At 37.5% G+C, this 25,753-nt stretch overlaps 1 protein-coding gene across 1 annotated transcript; it reads right to left on the bottom strand.

Annotated features, from left to right (window-relative positions):
• Window positions 1-6: 6 nt before the first annotated feature.
• On the bottom strand, window positions 7-22,633 carry LOC108674042. Its single transcript, XM_018161940.2, has 11 exons — window positions 22,409-22,633; window positions 22,070-22,181; window positions 20,675-20,768; window positions 19,365-19,419; window positions 9,914-10,054; window positions 7,015-7,177; window positions 6,223-6,319; window positions 5,171-5,347; window positions 3,691-3,831; window positions 3,053-3,250; window positions 7-2,527 (listed from the first exon to the last, which is right to left on the bottom strand). The coding sequence occupies exons 1-11, from the start codon at window positions 22,527-22,529 to the stop codon at window positions 2,474-2,476; spliced, it is 1,353 nt and encodes a 450-aa protein (XP_018017429.1). The 5' UTR covers window positions 22,530-22,633; the 3' UTR covers window positions 7-2,473.
• Window positions 22,634-25,753: the final 3,120 nt, after the last annotated feature.

Raw genomic sequence — 25,753 nt, 5'->3', positions numbered from 1 at the left:
ATAGAATATTGGGCTAGAATCTATTTTATGCGGAACGCGTGAATTTTCATAGAAAACTCATTTGCACCATTATGATAGGTTATAAATTTGGAAAAAAAAGACTGTTCACTCCAAGAAGAGACGTCAAATTATAAGGCTTATCCAGAAAACATTTTTCGCACCAAGGTTCGTGAATATTATTGTACTAGCAACCTCGTAGAAAAGAGTCCAGCATTTCAACGCGTTTTGTACATATGCTACTAAATAAATTATAAGGAGAATTAACTATGCACACTTAGAGTAACTAAAATGGTACAACGTCCTAATCATATTAACTAAAACCGATATGTTTTATGCAAGAATTAAATTTAGAGCTAGCCAGCGACTATAAGGGGAAAAACCGTGTAAATAATCTAACATACAACACACACCTTATTTGATAAACAATTTTATGCTTTTGGAAGACATGAGTACGAAGAGTCACAAATTGACAACGAAGCCTCGACACTCGTCAATCCTCAATGTGTGAGAGTTTCACACCTCTACAGTTGAATAGATATTTTCCCACAACCTATCCTATTCTAAAAGTTTATTACCACAGCTGCCCTGGAAATTTGTTTGGAAACTGAGACATCAAATGACAATAAATATAAAGACCAGTCACACTCATCAACTCGTCACGGTTAGGGAACTGTAAGTGTGTAATGGTTTACAAAATATTTTGTTCATTGTGTGGCTTTCCCAACCACCATCCTTAACGCAAACGTTCATCTCTCCTAATTTAAGAGGGTCCATAATCCATCCCTCAATCAAGCAAATTATATATAATTAATCAAATTAATCGCCTTTGAATAGAAAACAGTTCACCCATCATTCTAAATTGAGGAAAGATGAGCTCATCTGAACAAACGAGACCATGCAGATAAAACACACTCAGATCGTTAATAATAAATCTTCTAGTTAAAAACCATCTGGCTGTCATGATCTGGGCACCACAGGACGACAACATACGACGAAAATTCTTACACATATTACACCTAGAACGTGCCACCAGCAATACATGCAGCACCCTCTATATATCGACAAAAAGCGATTTTATAAGCAGAACAATCTACAAGATAGTGTTGAAATTTTCTATTCTACTTATTCAGAGATATTCTGTTCAAAGATATCATCAGATGGAGAAACCATTTACTCTTCAATTGCGTGAATGCAGATTTAGATACCAAAGAGTCATAGGGTGAGGGTTTCTGAGGACGCAAGCTGCAATGTTTAAGCTTGGATGAGTTATTGATTAACTACTGAAATAAACTTAGAAACTTGTCAGGCTACAGTGCCAGCCGAGCAAAGTCATAAAACATGTAAGCATGCAAAGTCATGCTTCTGAATTGTAGAAACGTTCAACAAAATTTGAAAGCTATCAATACAATGTAGGCACTTATTAAAAGATACAAATATATAAGAGAATCCTAGCTTTGATCGTAATTTTTACAGCACAGCATGAACGTTTCATTATTCATTAAAATTTTATTGAACACAATTCCATTCTTAACGACACTTCCATGAACATGTTTGTACGCACACTCTAAACATAATTCACACAGACGTCACACACTCCCCACTTGTGCCAACAATAAGAATATAATTATTAAAACAAACTGTAGAAGTACTAAATTCGTAGTTTTCTCTTATTTCTTATAATATCATGGACATTCTATGCAAAATATACCTCACTTCTCTGTACGAGATGGAGCACAGTCTTCATTACAGTAAAACTTTCTATCATTCCTAAGATCCCTAAGAAATTAGCTGCGATGTAATCGATTTTCGCTTAAAACGAATGATGAAAATTCATTGATGGTTAGCTTAGGAATAGTTATGCCCTCACAGCGATAGAATTTCCAAGAATGAATAGTCTACGGGTTGTTTAACAAGTATTAATTTTTTTCAAACATTGATCACAATTAAATAGAATTTAACAAAAAATCGCGATTTATTCGGTTTTTTATAAGACCAAAAATGTCCTAATATACAATGCTGCTAGAAAATCTTGTTTGAATATCTATTTCATTTCCATTCGAAGGTTACTCCACGACTTGCCACCATTGAGTAGCTCGTAAAAATGCTGACGATATTCACTTCAGGTAACAATTTGAACAGCGCATCAGAAATCATTATCGTTACACTAACTAATGGAAGTCAACAGTATTAAAGGCACTTAGAGTTGCTCATGTAATATTCCGCACCCGTTATTTTTTTAAACTAAAGACTCGATCACACCATTACGGTCCTAGTCTGAAATGCGGAGCGGCCTCCATGCAAACGCGACCATCCTCTTTGGAGAAAATATATCACAATTTGTGAGGGTTGTCAGCGTCAGGCAGGACGCTGAACTGCGTCAGGCAGGACGCTGAACTGCGTCAGGCAGGACGCTGAACTGCGTCAGGCAGGACGCTGAACTGCGTCAGGCAGGACGCTGAACTGCGTCAGGAGATCAGAGGTCGTGCTCTGAAACGCTCTGCTTCAAGTATTCCTCGTACATGCTTTGCTGTGGAGAAAAGATCAATTTCAGATTTCTAATATTAGAAAAGCGCTTTAAATTTTTAATGCAACTAAATGTTTTTCGAAACTTGTTTTATTGGTATTGATATATTATTAACAAATTTCATGGATATATTGCATGGATATCTTATTTAGCACACAATTCTTCATCAAGATACACAATCAATTACATAGGTAATTATAGTATACTAGGTCTACGATGATTAATGAGAACGCATCTAATTCAATTAAATAAATCGAAGATGCTTGTACAACACCGAATCCTGTTAAGCTTCTCTAATGAGCAGACGTTGATAATTCCTGTTGATTTATTGTACGTTGAGGTTCTGCAGTACATGAGAAAACAACAACAGCCCAGTACAACAACAACAACAATTCAGCAGCACAACAACAGCCTAAGAACAAGGCTGATAAAATTGCATATTGTACAGCAAGTAGTCTCGGTAGTTTTAGGCAGTTTTTTTTAATAATAAATTCACAATATTATAACCTCGGTGACAAAATAGCTCACCTTTTTAGTCAAGACGACCTCAGATACGAGGCGTTTCTTCTCGACGAGCAGCGCTCGGTTCTTCTTCTGCAGCGTCGGTTGTTTGACGCCGACGAGGCGGGAGATGACGAGTAGCAGACCCGACACCGACAGACACACGGCCAGGCACCACGACTGGTTCTGGGGGCCCAGGCCCACCCAGAACCCTAGCAGCGGGGACTGCACAACACAGGAAAAATAGAACCCAGGTTACCTCATACATTCCGCACTACACCATAAAGCACAAGTTTGCACAAAACATAACGCATTAGCCACCTTACCCCACGTCACGTGCATCTGTACACCGGTGTGTGTGTGTTTACTCTTATCCGTAGCAGCCCTTCCCTACCATATAAAAAAACGCTCTATCTCACGACCATCCTTGACGTTCAAATGTACAACTATCCTCTATCCATCGATCATCTCACGACCATCCTTAACGTCCCTACCATGTACAACATGACACCCAAAACACGCGCTCTATGCCCCAGTGTACAACACGACACCTGCCACCGCACCATGTACACCACCCCCCACCATGTAGAACATGAGGGCAACATCCCCCCACCATGCACAACATCCCCCACCATGAACACCCCCCACCATGTACACCACCCCACCATGTACAACATGAGGGCAGAGGCGGTGGCCTCGCCGAAGAGGGCGTGCAGGGTGAGCAGCGGCGCAGAGGAGAGCAGCACCAGCAGCAGCTGCAGCACCGGCAGCGCCAGCCCCAGCAGCGAGAAGCCCGCGCCTCGCACCTGTGGTCACATGGTTATAGTGCTCAAAATTAGGTTCATATTCTTTAATTAAGGTGATAAAAGAGCAATCATCAGTTTAAATTATTAGTGCGTAGTTAAAAAAAGCATCGATCGATCGATGATGGCAATGTCTGATTTTGAGGCACTATTTCGCGAAAGACTTGTGAAGTAAATTCGTTGAATATATAAATAGTTGCCACACCAAATAACTTGTCTCAGCGGTGGCTAAATCAATGCTTAAAGCATTGTACATTGATATCTAAGCATCATTACCTTTTACATTAATCAAATCCAATAATTAATTTTCTGAATTCTGCACATTAGTTTCATCGCCATTTATTGTGTTATTTAGATAAGTATAGAGTAATTACAATACACCCATGAAGATACAGCAATTAACATAAATTTTATTGAGATAATAAAACCCTAATCACGATTCAGTGCAGGAAAAAAAAAGAGACAACCCTGCCAAAAAAAAACATAGGTATCATTGAGTTAAATTTGCATCAAGTCAAATGCTCTTTATTTAATGTAACGAAGATAAACTTTTTAAATTTTGTATAAGGTGACAAACTAAATCTTAATTCATGATCAAGAATGCAAGAGGAACGTTCTTCAACCATACTCGTTGAAGAACGTTCAAGTATGGTTCAACCATGTTCTTCAACCAAGACGGTTGTTGATATATTTAAAGCTGACATTGGACATCCGATGGTCTCAGTAGACAATTATCATAAATTAAACTGAGAAGAATAGCTCAAAATAACTATTTAAAAGCTCTAGCAACGATACGCACGATTCTGATTATTGTGCGAAGTCATACAATGAACAGATTTCAGAGAGCAAAATGTCAGAACCTCCGCAGACAAGTTAAGACAAGTTAGACAACATTTATCGTATAGCATGGCAACACCTAGGCTGACGGCAAAACAAAATTCATCTGGCATCATGGCAAAAAAAACTCGGCTCACAATACGACAACCGTTCACGGACAAGAAAATTAAGTTTAAGCTGACACTAGTACGAAGGTAGAGCTGACACTAGGACGAAGTGTGAGCTGACACTAGGGGCGAAGTGCGCTGACCCGTGACTGGAATTAAAACATATTGAGCTGACACTATGAGGAAGTTCGAGCTGACACTAGGGCGAAGTTCGAGCTGACACTAGGACGAAGTTTGAGCTGACACTAGGACGAAGTTTACTGACCCGTGACTGGAATTAAACATATTGAGCTGACACTAGGACGAAGTTTACTGACCCGTGACTGGAATTAAACATATTGAGCTGACACTAGGACGAAGTTAGACCTGGCTGACACTAGGACGCAGTTTATGCTGACCCTTGACTTGAAGTTAACACGTCGAGCAGCATCGTCGAGTCTGAGGGCGCTATCAACAAGGCCGACGATGGCGAGGCTGTCGCTCTCGAGCTGATTAAGCGTGTGCTGCACGGTGCGCTGGATCGTCTTTTCGATGACGCTGCAGCACTCCTCGATCTGGTTGCTGCATCGTACAACCTGCAAATAAACGGGTCTGATTGTCCAAATAATTACACACTTACTACACGAGGCACTGACACGCCCCTGTTGTCGGACCAAACGGACGTAGCACTTTTTGGGCCGACTAAAGTAGATCAGGGTGACCCACACAAGATCAAAAAAATATAACTCAGTACTCACTGCAGTGAGTGACAGAGAGCGCATTTTCTCGTCGACGAAAACATGAAGTCACGGACGGACAGACAGACGGACGGACAGACAGACATGGCGAGCACAATAGCGCTTTTTTCCATAAATGAGAAAATGCGCTAAAAATGAATCTCTATTCGTAAATAGTATAACTCGTTACGTTATGTGTGACCTCCCATCTCGGTCAATGTTGCAAATTGAACGATGTTTATTCCGTATGGAACATGAAGAACGCAAGAAAGAAGCTGAACTCACAGAAAATAAAGCACAAAAAATCAGTACAGCAAATAATCTATAATGTATGCATGAAGAGCTTGATCACTGAATTGATCATAAATAAAATGGATACCATAACCTTCACATCACGAAGGCTGAACGTAGGAACCATTTATCTCCCGCTTCTCAATATACATTGAGACGCACGTTCTACTCTAATACACTATGAAAAATTAAGGGGTCAACGGGTATTGTCACCATCTGGACACCATGATCCATCAATATCGTCACCATTAGGACAATATCAAGCATCAATATCGTCACCATTAGGACAATATCAACCATCAATATCGTCACTAACAGGACAATATCAACCATCAATATTGTCACCATCAGGACAATATCAACCATCAATATCGTCACTATTCAGACAATATGACTCATCAAAATAGTCACTATTTACGCAACATTCATGCTATAGTTCTCACCTTGCCCGGGTTGGGTATGAAGATGGTGGGCATGTCGAAGCCTGTTTTATTTAGGCCTGGTCTCTTGCACAGCTCCTGCACGATCTGCATCATCACTCTGCGCGTCATCACATAATATTACTCCACACTTCAAGCCAAATTATTAAATATATTACAGGTATAGTTAAGTCATGGCATTATATTATGCGACACTTGAAGGCAAATTATTAAAAATTTTATAGTTAAGTCATGGCATTATATTATGCGACACTTGAAGGCAAATTATTAAAAATTTTATAGTTAAGTCATGGCATAATATTATTCGACACTTCAATGCAAATTATTAAAAATTTTATAGTTAAGTCATGGCATAATATTATTCGACGCTTCAAGCCCAATGATAAAATATTTTATAGTTAAGTCATGATATCTCTAGCCGACCCCTTTCGCCGAAACTATTTATTGTTGCAATGAGCGAAACTAATCAAATTTAAATGAACATATTCTCCATTCTCCTTACTTTAAAGGTAATAATGTAAATGCATTACATTAAATGGCACATATCATGTCACGCAGAAATCATGTGCATTAATGCATGAGATTAAAAATATCCGATCATATCCGTGATTAATTTTTTAGTTTATTGAGGTCTACACTTTGATTTGTTGTTAAGTTGAGTTATGTTATTCCAGTAAATTAGGTAGTAGGAGGTTGATGTGTACGCGGTCACAGCACATGATTAGATAATACTGAATTATAAGTTATGTAATACCCATAGTTAATGCAATAATTAAGTTATAAGCCACACAATACCTCTGCCTGTCAGTCTCGAGGCCGGCCTCGTCAGCCTTGGAGAGGTAGAAGTGGATGCGGTCAGGATGCTTCATGTTGAGCTCCTCGACGATGTCGAGCGTACGGCGGCACAGCGCCTGCCCGATCGGGTCGAAGAACACGAACACCAAGTCACACAAGTCACCTGTAAATGTCTGAATGTTGTATATTATATAATAATAATATAATATAAACTTACTTTACCAGGTCCCCTAAAAACTTCTGACTGAGTATATAAACTTACTTTACCAAGTCCCCTGTAAACGTCTGAATGAGTATATAAACTTGCTTTACCAAGTAGCTTGCAAACATTATAGTTTTAAATTACATAAATTTTTTACGAGCAGTCAGCAAATATCTTATAATATCTTTATAAGCAAATACATCCTTCTTTGTCACGTGCATCATATCTTTCTTTCACAAGCCACCTGGAAACATTCATTTCGCAAATTACCTACAAGGAACGTGAATAACTATATTGTAACGGATGGAATCAAGAAAACTGATGATGCAAACAGCTGTTTACATTAGCTTTCGGCCGCGGGATAATAGTTGGAGGAATCAAGATAGCGCGAGCATTCATGTTGAATGTTGATATCGGTTGAGGCAGGGTGAGGCGGGTTGGGTTAACCCTCTAGCGCCATATGTCACACTCCGGGAACATAACTATATCGACTTTGTTCCTTCTACCTTAATTCCTTTACTTGATTCCATTCTACCTTGGTTCCTCCCACTATTATAACTAAACTATTGAGCGTAGAAACTTAAGGACGTTTGCACGCAACAGAGAACATTTTAAATTTGTACGTGGCGGCAACCATCAGTGCAGTCATTTTGCGCTCACTAGAATATATCCTTTTTGGGAAGTAGGCTTGAGACAATATTGCTTCGGTTACTCATGTCAGGCGAACGAAGATTAAAACAAGTCGAGGCAAGTTAATTTATATCGAATTCATATATCTTTAGACCTGTCTCATCTTCTCGTTGCTTTGTACCTACGCGATGAGAGCGTGGCGAGAAAGTCACAGGAAAAGAGGGTAATTCGCTGTCAATGAACTCAATATTCATTAACATCACGGCATTAGCACAAGGCCTCATCGTATTCCATTTAATTTTTCTGCTACGCTTGCACTTTGTCTCTAAATCATGAAGTTTTATTTCTATAGCTAAAATTAATCTCTTCAAGAAATCTTTCCGTATTTCGAAACCGAACATAGAAAAACCGAGAAGAACAACATCGCAGTTCGGATGTTATGCGCACGGTAAAAGCGTGGGTTTTAGGAGTTGCAGCGGGACGATAACATGAGAAGAAGCAGCTCATTTTGTGAGGATATATTATGTTGTAAGGATATATTATGTTGTGAGGATATATTATTTTGTGAGGATATTATCGGTGCTAAGGCGAACGGCGCAGATAGCGCATGCCGCGCAAGACGAGCGGCAGAGATAGACGCATCCGCTGGCCTCTGTTCTTGTCAGTCCTAACAAACACATGTTTGTTAGGACGGTTTGTTGTTTTTAACACCAACAACAAACATGCGTTTGTTAGGACTGTTTGTTGTTCTTAACACCAACAATAAACACGCGTCTGATAGGACTGTTTGTTGTTCTACACATCAACAACAAACTCACGTTTGTTTGGACTGTTTGTTGTTCTTAACACCAACAACAAACACGCGTTTGTTAGGACTGTTTGTTGTTCTTTACACCAACAACAAACACGCGTTTGCTGGGGCTGTTTTTTGTTCTTTACACCAATAACAAACGCACGTTTGTTAGGACTGTTATGTTGTTCTCCCCATCAACAACAAACGCGCGTTTGTTTGGACTGTTTGTTGTTCTTTACACCAATAACAAACGCACGTTTGTTAGGACTGTTTTTGTTCTACACATCAACAACAAACTCGCGTTTGTTTGGACTGTTTGTTGTTCTTCACACCAACAACAAACACGCGTGCATGTAACGTCCAAAAGAAACAAATGCAGATAAGATCATAATCATGAAATTACAACATTCACAATATCGCGACCAAACATGAAAGACGTGAGCAAGAATCATTTTGAAGTAGTATCAAAATACACATAAAAAATACATCTAATCTTCTATGTTTTCGGGAAATAAAAATAACATATACAAATAAAAAACAAAAAAAAAAACAGCAGGCACACGCTCAATATGGAAAACAAGTGCATAAAAAATAAGCAAAATAACACAGAAGGCGAGTTCGATTAAGTGTAGAACGAGCACAATAACTTTCATGATCAATTAATTTTGTCATAGAGCAATGACTAACAAAACACCTAAAGCTCAAATTTCAATAACTTTAAATGTCACCAAAGATACACTGGTATCTCATTCCAATATAAAGTGAAGAAAAAAAGTATGTTTAGCATTACTATATGATATATGAATGCGTTACCAAGCCAGAATCAATTCAAGAAAAAAAAGAATATTTAGCATTATGATATGATAATGTGAATGCGCCACCAAGCCAGAATCAATTGAAAAAAAAAAAACATATTTAGGGTTACGAAATGATATATGAATGCGTTACCGAGCCAGAATCAATTAAAGAAAAAAAGCATGTTTATCGTAATGAAATGATATATGAATGCGTTACCAAGCCAGAATCAATAAAAGAAAAAAAAGCATGTTTAGCGTAATGATATGATATATGAATGAGTTACCGAGCCAAAATAAATTAATGAAAAAATGCATATTTATCGTCATGATATGATAATATGAATGCATTACCGAGCCAAAATCAATTGAAGAAAAAAGCATGTTTATCGTTATATGATATAAAAATGCGTTACCGAGCCAGAATCAACAAAAGAAAAAAAGAATGTTTATCATTATGATATAATATAAATGAGTTACCGAGCCAGAGTAGCGCCTGGTTGACGTCGAAGGGATACTTCATATCTCCGTCCACCAGCCCCGGCGTGTCTATGAACGTCACCAGCGGGAACTTACGGGCCTTCGATGTGCTTATCTCCGTGTTCAGGTAGTCGGGCACGCCTGTAATATCCAGCTCAATTAGGGTATAAATGATGACTAAATACCATAAATAGTGTATATTGAAATAACATTTTGTTTGAAGTAAATGTTATATAAACTTCGATGTGCTTATCTCCGTGTTCAGGTAGTCGGGCACGCCTGTAATGTCCAGCCTTAATTAGGGTATAAATGATGACTAAATACCATAAATAGTGTATATTGAAATAACATTTTATATGAAGTAAATATTATATAAACTTCGATGTGCTGATCTCCGTGTTCAGGTAGTCGGGCACGCCTGTAATGTCCAGCCTTAATTAGGGTATAAATGATGACTAAATATCATAAATAGTGTTTAGAAATAACATTTTGTTTGAAGTAAATGTTATATAAACTTCGATGTGCTGATCTCTGTGTTCAGGTAGTCGGGCACGCCTGTAATGTCCAGCCTTATATAATGTCAGGGTATAAATGATGACTAAATATCATAAATAGTCTATGGAATTAAGTTAAATAACATTTTGTATGAAATAAATATTATTTAAATAGGATTTATAAGAGGGTGTGACAACTATAAATAGTCGGGCACCCCTGTAATGTCCAGCTTAATTAGGGTATACACGATGACAAAATAATATAAATATTCTATTGATATAACATTTTGTTTGAAATAAATATCATTCGTATATAATTAGGGATTTATAAGAGGGAGTGACAACTATGTAGTCGGGAACGCCTGTAATGTCCAGCCTTAATCAGGGTATAAATGACAACCAAATATCATAAATACTGTATTGAAATAACATTTTAAATGAAATGAATATTATATAATTAGGTATTTATAAGAGAGTAAACAAAAACAACTAAATAGTCGGGCACGCCTGTAATGAGCAGCTTAATCAGGGTATAAGTTAGTTAGTTTAGTGGCCAAATGTTTACTAGCGCTTCAGCTATTTAGCTATCTCGCACCGAAAGTCAAGATGAACATCACCATAGAGGTGGAAGGTCTCAATTATTCATCACCCACAAGGGGCGGAAGGTCTCAGATGTCCAGCCCGCTGAAGCTGGCTCGAAAGAAGCAGCGTTAGCATCTTAAAGAGACGAAGTGACAAGGAGGGACAGGTGACAAGGAGGGACAGGTGACAAGGAGGGACAGGTGAGCGAGGTGACAAGGAGGGACAGGTGACAAGGAGGGACAAGTGACAAGGAGGGACAGGTGACAAGGAGGGACAGGTGACAAGCAACAGAAACGAAGACACTCGAACAAGAAGTCGCTTACACGGGACGTCGGCCGCCCGCACGAGAGAGACAGAGAAGGGAAATGTATGGAATCCTACCTACGTAATAACTTAATGTATGGAATCCTACCTACATAATAACTTAACCCCACAACTGAGACCTGCAGTCAGACACCGCGAGCTCAGCGGTGGGGCGCTCAGGAACAATCCCCCTAGGAACGCGAAATCCCATAAGACTTCTGACGAGCACAGACACGCGTCAGAAGTCCCCCCTGAGGGGAATCAGGGTATAAATGGCGACTAAATATCATAAATAGTGTAATAAAATAACAATTTGTTTGAAATAAATATTATATAATTAGGGATTTATAAGAGGGAGTGACAACTAAATAGTCCGGAATGCCTGTAACGTAGGACTTTTTGATGGTATCAATGACAAATAAATAGTATACTGAAAAACATTCTGCATGAAATAAATAGTAAATAAATAGGATTTTATTAGGAGGTTTAGGTGACAACAAAATAGTCCGGTACACCTGCAACGTAAGGCTTTATAGGTATGTATACATAACAAATTATTCCAGCACACCAAAAATGCAGGAGCCGGCAGGAACGAAGATGATCACAAAACCTTACATTGAAAATTGTACAGATTACAACTAAATTATAAATCTATAACATACCGCCATGTTCGTTTCATTGCTGGTTAGTTTCAATGTGATTTATATGATTTTTCGCCGCCAATGAATGCTCCTTGGAATGAACTCAAAAACATTCTGGCGAAAAATTAGAGTACCTTATACAATTTCGGGGACAGTTTTACAGACGAACGAGAGAAGATACCAAGGAGCGTGCATCAGTCGAGTGCGTGAATTAGACGAAATGCAGCTAAGTACATATGTTAACGTTAATTTGAGTTAGATGGTTAAGATTGGTTTGTTTGGTTAAACAAGTTTTAACATGTACTAAAATGAGTGACAAATTAGAATTCACATGGATGTAGATTTATTTTGATAGTCTTGATGTGCATTTGATTGATAGAGTTTGTCAAGCGTACGTAATAACACACTGAGAATAGCAAAATAATAAGCATTTAATTAAATGGTCAGTGGTAGACAAACGTTAAAATTATTAAATCAAAGTGTTAATTTGACCCAATTATAGTAATGACTGGAGAATTATCAGGCATGGCAGCTGCTTGCACGCACAAGCGAGTCGATGAAAATAACTCGCACAATAACTAACTCGACTCGCACAAGCGAGTCGAGATGAAAAAAATATCAAACTAAATTTTGTTAATACCTCATACCATGCACATGCTGGTAATTTTACGGAGTTAAACAATGAAAATAATAATATATGGTAGAGCAACAACTTGTCTAATAAATAAGAAATATGAAGTTAACAGAACTCCTATGCAAAGATGAGTAAAAAGTGTAACATGTTTAAAAAGTAACAAAAAAGCCATAAAAAAAGTTTCATTTGTAATAAGGAGCGACAATATTTTTGGCTTTATATATGACTATGGTGAATACAAGTAAGATAAATTTAAAAAGACAATGAATAACTACGATAAAAATAAGATAGTTTCTTGGCTTAATAAGACAATGCGTAAATACGACTAAACTAGAATAAGGCTACATGACAATCAGAAGCAGCAGCGGAGGGACAGCCCAGGAGTTATCAGGAGTTGAGTTTAGGAGCGGCATCCTCTGTCTTGCGCGATAGCCGCGCCGAGATAACCGACACCACGGACCGTGACACGACACATGGTCGGTAATACCAAGGAGAAGATCCTCAAAAATTATGCTGAAATTCCAGTTATAGTAGATAGTCTAAGTCACAAATACTGTTTTTGTCAAGATTTTCGACACCAAAATATCTCTACACAGAGTCGATAACACCAGCGAAAAGTTCCTCAATAAATAGGAAGATTAAAATTCGGGTGTAGTTTGGCAAAGTTACAAATATATTCTCGATCAAGGTTTGTGACACAAAAATATCTATGTACAAAATCTACGGTTACTTTTCATGACCAAAAAAAAAACAGGTTATATCTCATACATAATTATTCAAAAATTTTCAATAATGCTTCAACATTTGCACCAATGAAAAAGAGGGAAATAATTGCACTTATCTTGAACATCGAACTTGTGCTAACATAGAGTACAATTCCAATTAGAATTTCGTTTATACTTGGCTGCCCTTCTGTTATCATATAGTGAGCCTGATGTCCGAATTATATTGACAAAAATATAAATTAAAGCATCCCATCAAATGAAAACTAGTAATTGCAGTCACCAATAACAATTATTCGAAGACTTGATACCGTGGATGATATTCTTATTATCATCAACGAAAACCTTCGTTATCAAAAATCATCGACGAACATAAATACACTTCTCAATACTTCGGAGCCTAAATAACTTGTAACGGTAATTGTTTAATTAAAGTTACGGTAGCATTGATTATACGAATTTAGTAATTTTTCACAAACCTTCGTGCATAAATTAAGATGCTTTTATGAGTATTTCAAACTATTTTTTATAAGTATTTGAGGGTTCCATACAGAGAGTGCCGGGCTATCTTTTTCGTGTATACGAGTGTTGGACACAGAGAGTGAGATAGTGCCAGGCTATAGTTTTCGTGTACGTAAGTATCGGACACAGAGAGTGAGATATGCCGGGCTATAGTTTTCGTGTACGTAAGTGTCGGACACATAGAGTGAGATAGTGCCGGGCTATAGTTTTCGTGTACGTAAGTGTCGGACACATGCCAGGCTATAGTTTTCGTGTACGCAAGTGTTGGACACAGAGAGTGAGATAGTGCCAGGCTATAGTTTTCGTGTACGTAAGTGTTGGACACAGAGCGAGGGAGTACCGAGCTATAGTTTTCGCGTATTATAAGTGTTGAACACAAGGATTGTGGGAGTGCAATGCTATTGTTTTCGTGTATATGAGTGTGACAGAGTGAGGGAGTAAAAGGCTATAGTTTTCGAGTATATGAGAGTCTAAGAAAGTGAGGGAATGCCAGGCTAGTTTGCGTGCACACGAATTTCAGAGATTGAGGGAGTGCCAGGTTATAGTTTTCGTGCACACGAATGTCAGAGATTGAGGGAGTGCCATGGAGTTGGCGAGGGCGAGTGGCACGCACGAAGCAGACCGGACGCTGAGGACCGATAAGCCGGACCAACTTACATCATAAGAGCCTCACGCTCACCCGCTGCCTTCACTACCACCCGGGCCCCGCTGCGCTAACTTGTTCATTATTGGTCCCGAGCACTTGTATTCTAAAACTGTGTTCATAATCCACCAAAGTACTAATATTCGTAACACTCAAGCACTAAGATTTATAACACTGAAGTACCACGATTCGTATTACTCAAGTATAAACTTACATGCGTAATTTTACCGTTGTTGTATTTAAGTGGTTTGGACCGAACTTTGCTGGTTTGTAAACTCATTTCGTTGACACTAGACTGCTAGACTTTTGGTTTCTTTATATCCCGCTCACATACTAATTCTTGTTCACAGCAGGAAGAACCCAGACAAAAAATCCATATACTCTTCTTAGACTATTCTTGCAATTATTACTATTTTTATCCTTTCTTTTCGTTTTACACACGGCGACAGCATTCAAATTTCTAAAACTTGAAAAACTTGTGTCGATCCTCTTGCCTTAATTTGGTGATTTTACGCCAATCTCGTCATTATTTGCAGAGCCTAAGAACTCTTATAGTATCTTCTAACGTAATTTCGGTAAAGTAATACTTGTGGCTATAAGTTATGGTGCATTCACTTTGTTCTTATTCATGTCTTTAAAGCTTACCTCCAGCGTACATGATTCTGCCGATTCTGCTAGAGTTCAAAGTCAGTTATCGTTCTCAATTCCTGCATAAAGGGTGCTTTCATAGTACACACATTTATTACTGCGCTGGTATTAATATTTAGCTCTACATCCGCATTATGTTGAATTTTGTTTGAGCACAAATTTTCAATTGTATTTTTTAAATACCTAATATTTTTCGATTTTTCTTCATCTGGGCATTATTGTTTTAATTCAAGTTTCTAGCACAAGAAAATACTTATGGTAACAAAACTTATTTAGCTTTCATGTAACATAGTTAATTATGTTATTAATTAGAGCGTCTATTCTTGATTATGTTCTACGAAGCTCATTCCCACACCTCTTTACTCTACTGGACATTATTACGAGGTTAATAACACTTTCCATACTCAATTTTATTTTGCGTATCTCTTTCCTTCACATAGAGACATTACTGAAAATTTGTTGTACAATAACTACTGATATATATTTTGTTCTGCCTTTGGTCGACAGTTACCTTCCTTTCTCGTTTTTCCCTTACTTTGTGACTGGTAGTTTTGTGTTTATGTGCTCTTTCTTACCACCTTAACTATTCGTTTCATATTCATCCTCGCCATGAGCTTGATGGTAATAGTTCCTTTAAAGATTGTCTTCATGGTAGTGTGTAATTCACATAGTGACTAATTTATTATATTCAAGGTTGAAAACATTTTAGTCTTTGATAAGCCCATAACTGCTACATTAATATTTTCTTCATTAAATGGAATCTAGTCAATCCAATGGATTATGATATGATAATTAATTTAATTCTATGTTTCTTTCACTTGACACTCCAGGTCGAGTTTATTTAATGCGATTTTGTGACAATGGCATTGATTTATGCAGCTGCATATACTTACAGGGTCGTTGATGTAATTTGTAGCACATCATCAATTAATAAAAGTTCGTTTCTTTCATATTGCGTTACTTACTAGGAAATTGGAAGCAAATATGGATTATTCAAGTGATGTTGACAAACTAAAAAATTATATGGGTTGTAATTAACGATATTTCTAACCTTAAGCCATCATCAGCTGATGTAATCAATAAAAGAAATGGCGATTATGAGAGCTGGCTGTTCTATGGCTGTTTTAAAGAGCGAGCCAAAAAAGGGGTAAATAAAATCTTTGATCTACCAGCATTGGTAGAAAAATTATTTGCGGTCCCGCAGGAGAAGTGGGACTTAGTTGGGTGCATGTGAGCCCAAGAAATAATGAGAACAGATTTATGAGCTACGAAGAAGAAACAAATCCCGCGCAGTAAAGCCTGGTAAGAAAAACTCGTACACGGAGAACTTGCTGGCCTGTCAGAACTCATGTTTCCCGAGCATGTTAATTTCGGTATCAGCGAAAATTGTGATAGAAGTCAAAGTTAATTACATTGTACACTGTAAATAAGGCCTGTATTATATATTCATATTTCGCATATTTAGATAAATTAATAAATATCATTAAAGTTTCAATTTTAATATAGTTATTGCGCATTAAGAAGAAGTCCAAGTCCGTTACATCCTGACGCCTCGCGGACCCAGCACGGCCTCCAGCGGCAGACGTACAGGGCCACGGCCAAGCCCCTCCACTGGGCTTCTATCGCGTGCATTAATAGCGAGCTGCCCAGTGAAGGGCATTGGCTAGTGGCCACTCACTGCCGCTCCTAAGGCCACTCACTGCTGCTTCAGTGGCCACTCACTGCCGCCTCAGAGGTTACTCTCTGCCACCCAAGTGGCAACTCACAGCCAGCACCAAAATTTGGGCTTTAAATTCTGTGATGACCAACGCGTCCGTCAGTGAGAATACCGACGGCCAATAAGAAATGGCTTGGAACTAGCCCCAAGATCAACAGGTGTTGAACAGAGTGGTAACTGATCATGCGGTTGTATTACCTTTAATCGAATCACCAGATAATATATCAGTAAAAATAATTCAAGACCGTAACAACAGAGTCACAATTTGAAGCAATTCAAGGGACGTCTATTAGACAGACTGACTCGAATGTTAAATAATGACTGACAGTTTTCGTCTATAGACTGAACTTACGAATGTCTTTCTAACCTACATCGTTTCAACAAATTTTGTTAATTAGGCACTATTATATATTTGTGTGATATTGTTTATTATACAATTCTTAAAAATATATTTAGTTGTTCTAAATTTGTCCCGTAAATTATATCCTTTATAGTTCGTTTTTCACTTTCTAAATATTATTTGGTATTAACTTTGAACCCATACTTTCTTTGAAACCCAACGTCAAATTCGAAGCCAACTATCCTTTGCAGAAGCGAAGATCGTTGATAGTTGATAGAAAACCATAATTTATGATTGAAACCATTTCAAGTTGATTGAAAACCATCATATATCATCATGATCTCTGAGTGATGGTTTTATTTTAAAATATATTTTTATGGGTGGTGTTGGTCTTGCCTTTGCCTTTACTTGTCGCCAGTCTATCAAGTTCGGTTAACATCTATCTATCAACTGAAATATTTGAACTGTCAAACTGGGAGCGTCAACAGAAACATTCATTACAATTTGATTATTATAAAATAATCCCCATGCCGCGTTCATCCTTCACCTCAAATAAAAACTGAAGAGGCACAAGAAATCCTCATTATGTTGAACAAAAACTTGTCCGGAACAACTTATTGGGTAATGAATATTATTCAGAATTTTAACTTATGCATGACCCATGAAAATTTCAATAGAACACTAATCAGAAAAGAATGTGCGTTGAAAACCATAGCTCAATTCATGGCAGATAAATTTGACAAAATTTTTTGAGAGTAGAAAAATAATATTTGCAGAGCGTTACTTTCTGTAAGCCACGTGTAGTTATATCAACCCAATAATCAGCAACTGTTACCGCTGATGGCATATGGGGCATACAGCTTCAAATTTGTACCTTCATATGAAAAGGCTGAAGAGCGGCAAGAGCTTATGCTGGAGTCTTTCTATTTTAACCGGAATTATCAACCCGACGTCCCAAATTTTTATCCTTTTCTCGTCAAATGTAAAATTGCTCTGAAGTGAAACTAATTTCAAGGCCTCATCTCTGCACTGATGGCACTTGGTATTTTAACTAAAACTCTCAAGTCGAAGGTTCATTACAAATCCATGCATTAGCAAACAAAACCTAGGTAGCTGTATTTATAGAGCAAAACTAACGGTGTCACGCTAGCCAATTGTTCTTTATTCAGTTCTCCGGCCCACGTTTTGCTCCGATCTGGGCTGGCCTAGGAGTTAGGTTCGGGACCGCCGATTTTAAAATCCAAAAAATCGTCATAAGAAAAAACTTGTCGTCATAAGGAATCTTTAATCACTAAGAGTACAGATAGAACACTGTGGTGCCGATATTTTCTATTTCGAAACATTACAATTTGTTCATTACACCATGTTGACTACTGCAACTAAAAAAATTCTTGCCATAACAATGTCTCTCAATATCCTTTAGAAAAGATATAAGCTGTAATCAATCAAGTCAGAATCGCATCCAAATACGCTCATTGACGGATCAATCCATAATTACAAGATTTAAAGCATTGATGCCTCAATACAATTTATGAGTATTTGTCCTCAGAAATGTTAAACCCTCATAAAATGTGCGTACGTGTACGTCAATAAACGCGTCAAGACAGGAGTAAGATTTTAAGGGGACCGACCTAGCTCCGGAGAAACTTCTACAGTTATTATCCGATCATCATGAAACTTCACATACATACGTAAAATGTAAAAATAAGAACATTTTGCCCCTATGAATTTTTCGAAAAAATTGATAGAAAACGTGAAATTCATAGAAAACGGCTAAAAAGGGGTACTTCAGAAAATCTATCTCCTCCCACAAATATCATCTTGATTGGCTGCTTAATGCCAGGCCTTCCTTTGTGGAGTGACCAGCGCGTTATTTATCCTCGTAGAGTTTTGTTAAGGGACCTAAAACCCACCTTCCTTTGAGGAGCTGTCACAAAGTCATTTTTCGACGCACAGGGACGATACTTATATCGTTCGATGCGCAAGAAAACAACCTTTAAGATGAGATAAGAAACAGAAAAACTCAAAATTTTCAAATTTTAGCTAGGTCGGTCCCCTTAACGTGCCGACGCTATGAAACTACAACAACACCAGCAACAACGATTGCAACGACAACAATAACAACAACAACAACAACAATAGTAAAAACAATAGCATCAACAACTGCAACAAAAACAACGTCACCAGAGCACGGTATGATCTCACCTTCAATTTGCTGCAGCGGCTGGAAGTGAGGATACAGATGAAGCGTTGCGTTCCCCTGCAAATAAAATAAACTTGATCGATAAACGTTCAGAAGTGAATGAACAATAGTAAAATTGACCAATTCAGAATTAATGCAAATGACATCAAGTTGGATGAAATTGGGTGCAAATTGTGGCACATAGTACGGCGAATAAATCTATTACTTGTCAATGCTTACTTTTAGTTTAGAATGTTTGATATTGTTACATTTTTTAATCCATGGCATAGTTATATTGCTATATAATTAAAAACGAATAATGAACAGCATGTAAATTAGAGCATAAATTTGTAAACAGAAGTCGCAAAAGGGTAACATAAAATAGGTCTCAATACATATTAAACGATGTAGCATAATGCATTGCATCAAAATAATATCAAGATAAGATGGTATGGTTAAATAATAGCATAATGAGTAACATCGGAATAAGATTGCGGGCTTTTAAAAAATAGTCAGACGTTTTATCTGTTTGTTCAAAAACAAACAAAAGCAGCAGTTGAAATAAATCAATCTCCCGGTTTTGCAGCAGCGATTTAGAATGAACCACTATTGATAAATACAATTAGGTTGGGGGAAACCTATTCTCACAAATGCAAACAGTTCCCAACCTACAAAAGTCGTGTGTTTCATAGACCGTTATAATTTTGAACTACTAAACGGGTGTTACTTCACAGACTTGATGAGAGTTGCTTGACAGTGGTCCACGTATTTCTTTATTTTAATGTAATTACCTATATTCTCGTACCATGAATGGTCGTTGATTGCATGATGAAAATACACACAAAAATTATTGTACAAGAATTACATGTAGTCTAAAATTATTTCACATGAAGCAGTGCATTTGCAAGAGACACTACGAGTGGGAAATATTGAATTTGAAAATTTTGGGCACTACAGATTTGGGCAGCATCAACTGTTCAACTTTCTTCGTGACCGCAGTTGCAATTAATGAACTTGCCTTCTGAAAATATCAGAGTGACACCATTTCTTCATTGCACTCAAATGGACCAGATTTGAAAGAACTAAAATTATTTATAAATATATTTTGCAAGATTGCTTCTGAAATTTGCTCAACCCAATTAAAAAAAATACATGGAATTGTGTGTTCAATATAGATATCCTTCACCCAGCACCAACTGCCACGCGTCAGGAGCTACACTCACCGTCAGAGACTCCCTCTTCCTGCACCAACTGCCACGCGTCAGGAGCTACACTCACCATCAGAGACTCCCTCTTCCTGCACCAGCTGCCACACGTCAGGGGCTACACTCACCGTCAGAGACTCCCTCTTCCTGCCGCTGGTCACGAACGAGAAGCCCTGAGTTTCAATAGCCACGCCCGTCTTCTGTACGTGCTCCTCAATGTACCTGAGTGCACAGATTCGTGTTGTGAACGAGGGTGATCATGCCACTATTATCAGTCATTTTTTATATGTCCATCCCCTTTGTTCTCGTATGTAGCGAGGACAAATTCCTGGTGACAGTGTGATAAATAGAAGTTCAAATCATACACAATGGAAACTTCTACAACAAATTTGTCCTATTCAGTCAATTTAAATATATTTTTCAACAATAATACAAAAATGTCTGTAATCTCAATTTAGGATTTGTTTCAAATATTGCAATAATTTCTTCCTAGTTCCTACTTTACAATCAACAAATCAGGTTACAGATCAAAAAGAATACCGTATGTATATGATTTGGTTTTAAATTGGAACTCATCACATTTACAACGGATACTAAGCAACTATTTTACACTTATCTACAACATGACAGCCTTCACGTCATAAAGAGAGGATTAGTAATCAACAAGGTGACCTTTGAAAATTATTTTAAACTTTGTACTATAAACCCACAATATATCACTGATCATTCTCACCTGCAGATTGCCACATGCAGTAAAATTAAAATTTCCATACATGCAATCACACTTATGGTGGCAGATATGAAAGGTCTACATCAGTGGGTGACAGTCTTTCCTAGTTCCAAGCCGTACAAAGCACATTTAAAAATTTTACATGCTTGAGCATATAACATGTGATTGAGTGATTACTATCACTCAAATACTACAAGTGATTGAGTGATTACTATCACTCAAATACTACAAGTGATTGAGTGATTACTATCACTCAAATCATCACAAAAACCTTAGCCTTAGGAGTTGAGGGCATTACAAACAAGTGCCACAGGTAAGATAGCTGACATGTTTGTTACAGAGTTGGGGGATGACAAGCATGACAAATAATTGCCACAGGTAAGGTAGGTAGCTGACATGTTTGTTTAGTACTAATAATGTCACATGTTTACTTGAATTGCAAGTTCATTAGAAACTTGAAAGGGAATAAAATTCCACAAAAATTCATACTATCTTCATAGAAAACATTTTGGAGTCCAGCTCCATCAACAGTTTTGACTCTGAAAAAATTTCTATAAAGATAGTATGAATTTTTGTGGAATTTCATTTGCTTTCAAGTTTCCAATGTTTGTTTAGAGAGTGGGAGGGTTAACATGCTTTACCCATAATAACCATAAGTAAGGAACTGGAAATTTACCCATTGGTTTCAGTGGGAGAGGGTTGATAAAAATGAGCCAAATTACTCATTTATGCCTTACAAACTCTGTAATTTTGAGAAAACTCTACTTTAAACAATATTCATAAATAGGCTCACCAATTTATGAAGGCAGACTTGCCGGCAGAATGATTCCCCATGAGCATGACAGTGATCTTCTTGCGAGGAGGTAGCAATGGAAGACCCAGGGAAGTGCCGATGGCTATAAGGCCTGAAATATAATTCCTGTTTTAAATAGATAAAATATGCACTGCAGGTATTCAACAATGCAAATAGTCTTAAAAATGAATAAAAAGCATGATTGTTTAAAAAAAATGATTTAAATTGGTGGTCAGTTGACAGTAATAGTAAAATGAATATAATACAGCAATCCAATGATCTATCATAACATTAATAATATAGTAGGTAGAGCACAGCAAAATGAGCACAACTGCTGACCTGAGTCCTTCTGTGTGTAGAGTTCATGGCAGGACTTCAATATTTTCTCATTAACATCAAGGGCAATAGTGGCCACAGAATTGGCAGTAGATCGCTGCTGTACTGTTACTTTCCCAGACATTGCTGATTTATGATAATGTTTCACTTAAAAATTTCAGAATATATTCTCAATATATTAGTAAGAGAATGAGCTTTTCAGGATGAAGGTTAGCCAGAGCTAGTCCTAAAATCTACAAATGAAATATACATTATATTATACCATGACAAGATATGGAAAAAGTTAACAGTTAAAGAATCAAGCAAAGTTGATATACAAGTTTGGGATATACCAAAACTTTCAGGAAAATTCCTCTCTCAACGAAAGTGCCTGTAGGTCTGACATCCAATAATAAGTTCTTCATGGAAATAATTCTCCCCAAGAAACAATTTGTGGGGAACTTTCAATGCAGTATTCTTGGAGCATCAAGCAAGAAACCAACTGATGCAGCAATAGTGTGTTGCAAGAGCGTGCTGTGTTGGGACCAATACCACGGCTGCTTAAGAATTCTTAGGATGCACTTAAGGTCAAATGCTGGAGCCCTCTGTAATCAAAATCTGAATAATATACACAATGTCACGCAGGTTTCATTGGAGACCATAGTATTCTTTATTGACAATTTTTTTACATTTTTCTCTACACAGCAAATTAGGCATTTGATAAGATTTGAAAATTCAAATATAAGATTAGCAAGGGACATTATATTATAATTTACATGTTTTGAATATAGCTACATTCATTATCAAGTAGGGGAAGAGTTTTGCAACACTTGAATTTGAAATTTTGAAATGACATTAGGGTAAACGCACCATATTCTGATACTGTGGGTAATTCCGACACCCCTCAACTTTTCCTTTATATTAAGCTTGGTCTTAGTTCCGCGCATGCGTAGATGGTTGAAATAGTGACATCATACTATTGCGCGCAAGATTTCCACAAAACACTAGGTCTAGCAGAAAATGTTAAGATCCGCAGAGCGAAAGTCCAAGTCAGCTAGTGAGAACATCGAGATACGTACATGAAAGTTGATAGTTGACCTTGCTTTACAAAATAGTGATAAACTGTTTGTGTAGAAAGAATATTATGGTTTGAGACTTTTAAATAAGTCTGTGAATATATTAGGTAGGAATCCTTTAAGTATACTATTATTTGCTGATTTTAAGTGGTAAATAAATTAATGGATGATTGATTCAAGACCCAGTTTTAGACACATAAAAACTAATTCCAACACAGGGTGTCAGAATTGTGATACACAGGGTGTCATATTCCGACACAGGGTGTCGGAATTCCAACACAGGGTGTCAGAATTGCGAATTACGATTTTGAAGTGCTGTCAGAATTAGTCTCAATATGCTGCATTTAGTCACACACAGTGTTGGTATTCAGCAATTTTGTAGATTTGAATTCTAAAGGCTTTTAAATAAATATGGCAACAGTTTGTGACGTTTCATCATTGCTGGCGTGGCGCATAGTGTGGATTTTTGAGAGTGACGTAAACCAATCAGAACTCGAGTTGCGCATATGGTGATCTATTTATAGCCATTTATTTCTTGCTATGTCCCTAAGGTGTTGGAATATGGTGTTTACCCTAGTACAAACCTAGGGTATTAATGTATTATGGCTACAGATTGAAAATTAAAGCTTGAATTACAAGAACAGTTTCAACTTCCTTACAAATCAGGTAATTTGTAAATGTATGGCTGGAGACTTGTGCTTGATGAGAACCTTGGCTATTTTGAGCATCATCAGTCTTGTAGAGTACTAGAGTCTAGAGTACAATTGATTTGAATCAATTGAACATAATTCAGTACAATTGATTTGAAGATTCTGTCATCAGTCATAAAGCCTCTAGTCATCTGGTTTTGGTAATAAATTGTCATAACACTTGTCTTGGAATTTGGATGTTAGTTCATTGTTCATTTGGTTTTTACATTTTTATTCACATAAATCAGACAAATATGCTATGAATCTGGCCACTTTGACCCATTTATATGACCCTTTCCTAATTTCTCCACAGAAAATCAAGAAAAACAGTCAATTTAAGCATAAGATAGATAGATGCCAGATAAGCATAGTGGCAGTCATTATTTTTCAAAGCGTTATTACTATTGGTCAGTTTAAAGCTTACCCATCAGCCATCATCATCATCACCTGTATTACCAGGGCGCAGAAGATGGAAGCAGCGTCGCCAATATATGGGTTTCTAAGCCCAAAGCATCGCCGACCATTTTTAAGATGCGTCGCCGGGTAATTTTTAATGAAAAGCCATTTACGCTGAGTAATGATGAACTATTTACAAGCCACAAACTAATTTTACCCTGAAAACAGTCCGATTGTACAGCAAGTATCAACTGAACATGTAATAAAGCAGTCTGACCGCTCTAATGTGACCGAAACTATGCAATCGAAAAACGTTGTTTACATTTTTTTGCGGGAACTCATCACAACTGATTTCTGGACAAGCTTCGCTGCATCGTAATCCATCCAACATACCGGAAACCGTACTTTTTTTCTAAATAGTTGGCCGAAGACTGAGAAATATATTAAATGCAATAATTTCAATCTGTGTTGGCAAGATCTTCTGAAGGCGAAAATTTGGCTACTGAAGCATCGCCAAAGATCTTGAAATATTCATCCACTCTCTGCACAGTAGACCTGTAAAATGATCTTTTCAACTTATCATTTATGGAAAATTCTACATAAGATTCCAGATTGGAATTGAAAAAGGAGGAATTTTCAATTTTAATCTAAAATGATCATCAGAAAAAAATAGATAAATTGGCTCTTTTAGCAAGTTTGCCATCTCTTACAGTCCTTGTCATAACACTCACAATTTCATTTAGCTAAAAAATATGCATGCAAAATTTAATTTCAAAGATCAAGGGCTTCAAGGCTTGAGTCATCAACATCATGACATACACCGCCATTATCACTACCGGTATGTAGACTCAGACCACCATTTAAACGATACTCAAAGCAGGGTCTGATTGGTGTCAGAACTCAGAATTGGTTTTGGTCATTGGTATTTGGTGGGTGGTCACCGCCGTCTTTTTTTTTTCTTTAATTGGAATTTATGGGAGCCTCTGAAGACTGGTTCAATGCGGCCCCATGTCAGAACAGTTGAAGGAACTTGACTGAATTATGGTTTCTTGTACAAAATTGGGTGTCTTGAAAAAAAACTCAAGATTTCTCAATGGCTGATGGGCTACAGAATGGGGCCACCAAAGTGGAGACCACACCGGGGCGGAGAGCACCACTCCAGGGCAGAAAGCCCCACTCCAGGGCAGATAGCCCCACTCCAGGGCAGA

The sequence above is a fragment of the Hyalella azteca genome, unplaced genomic scaffold (assembly GCF_000764305.2).
Source record: "Hyalella azteca isolate HAZT.00-mixed unplaced genomic scaffold, Hazt_2.0.2 contig11130, whole genome shotgun sequence".
In the NCBI taxonomy this organism is placed as follows: Eukaryota; Metazoa; Arthropoda; class Malacostraca; order Amphipoda; family Hyalellidae; genus Hyalella; species Hyalella azteca.
This window is presented reverse-complemented; position numbering and strand designations above follow the sequence as displayed.

Coding starts and splice junctions, on each gene's coding strand:
- LOC108674042 (XM_018161940.2), bottom strand. CDS start 22,529: ATGTCTGGGAAAGTAACAGTACAGCAGCGATCTACTGCCAATTCTGTG. Junction 5,348..6,222: donor TCATACCCAACCCGGGCAAG/GTGAGAACTATA, acceptor GTTTATTTGCAG/GTTGTACGATGCAGCAACCA. Junction 3,251..3,690: donor CTGCCCTCATGTTGTACATG/GTGGGGTGGTGT, acceptor TGTGTTGTGCAG/TCCCCGCTGCTAGGGTTCTG.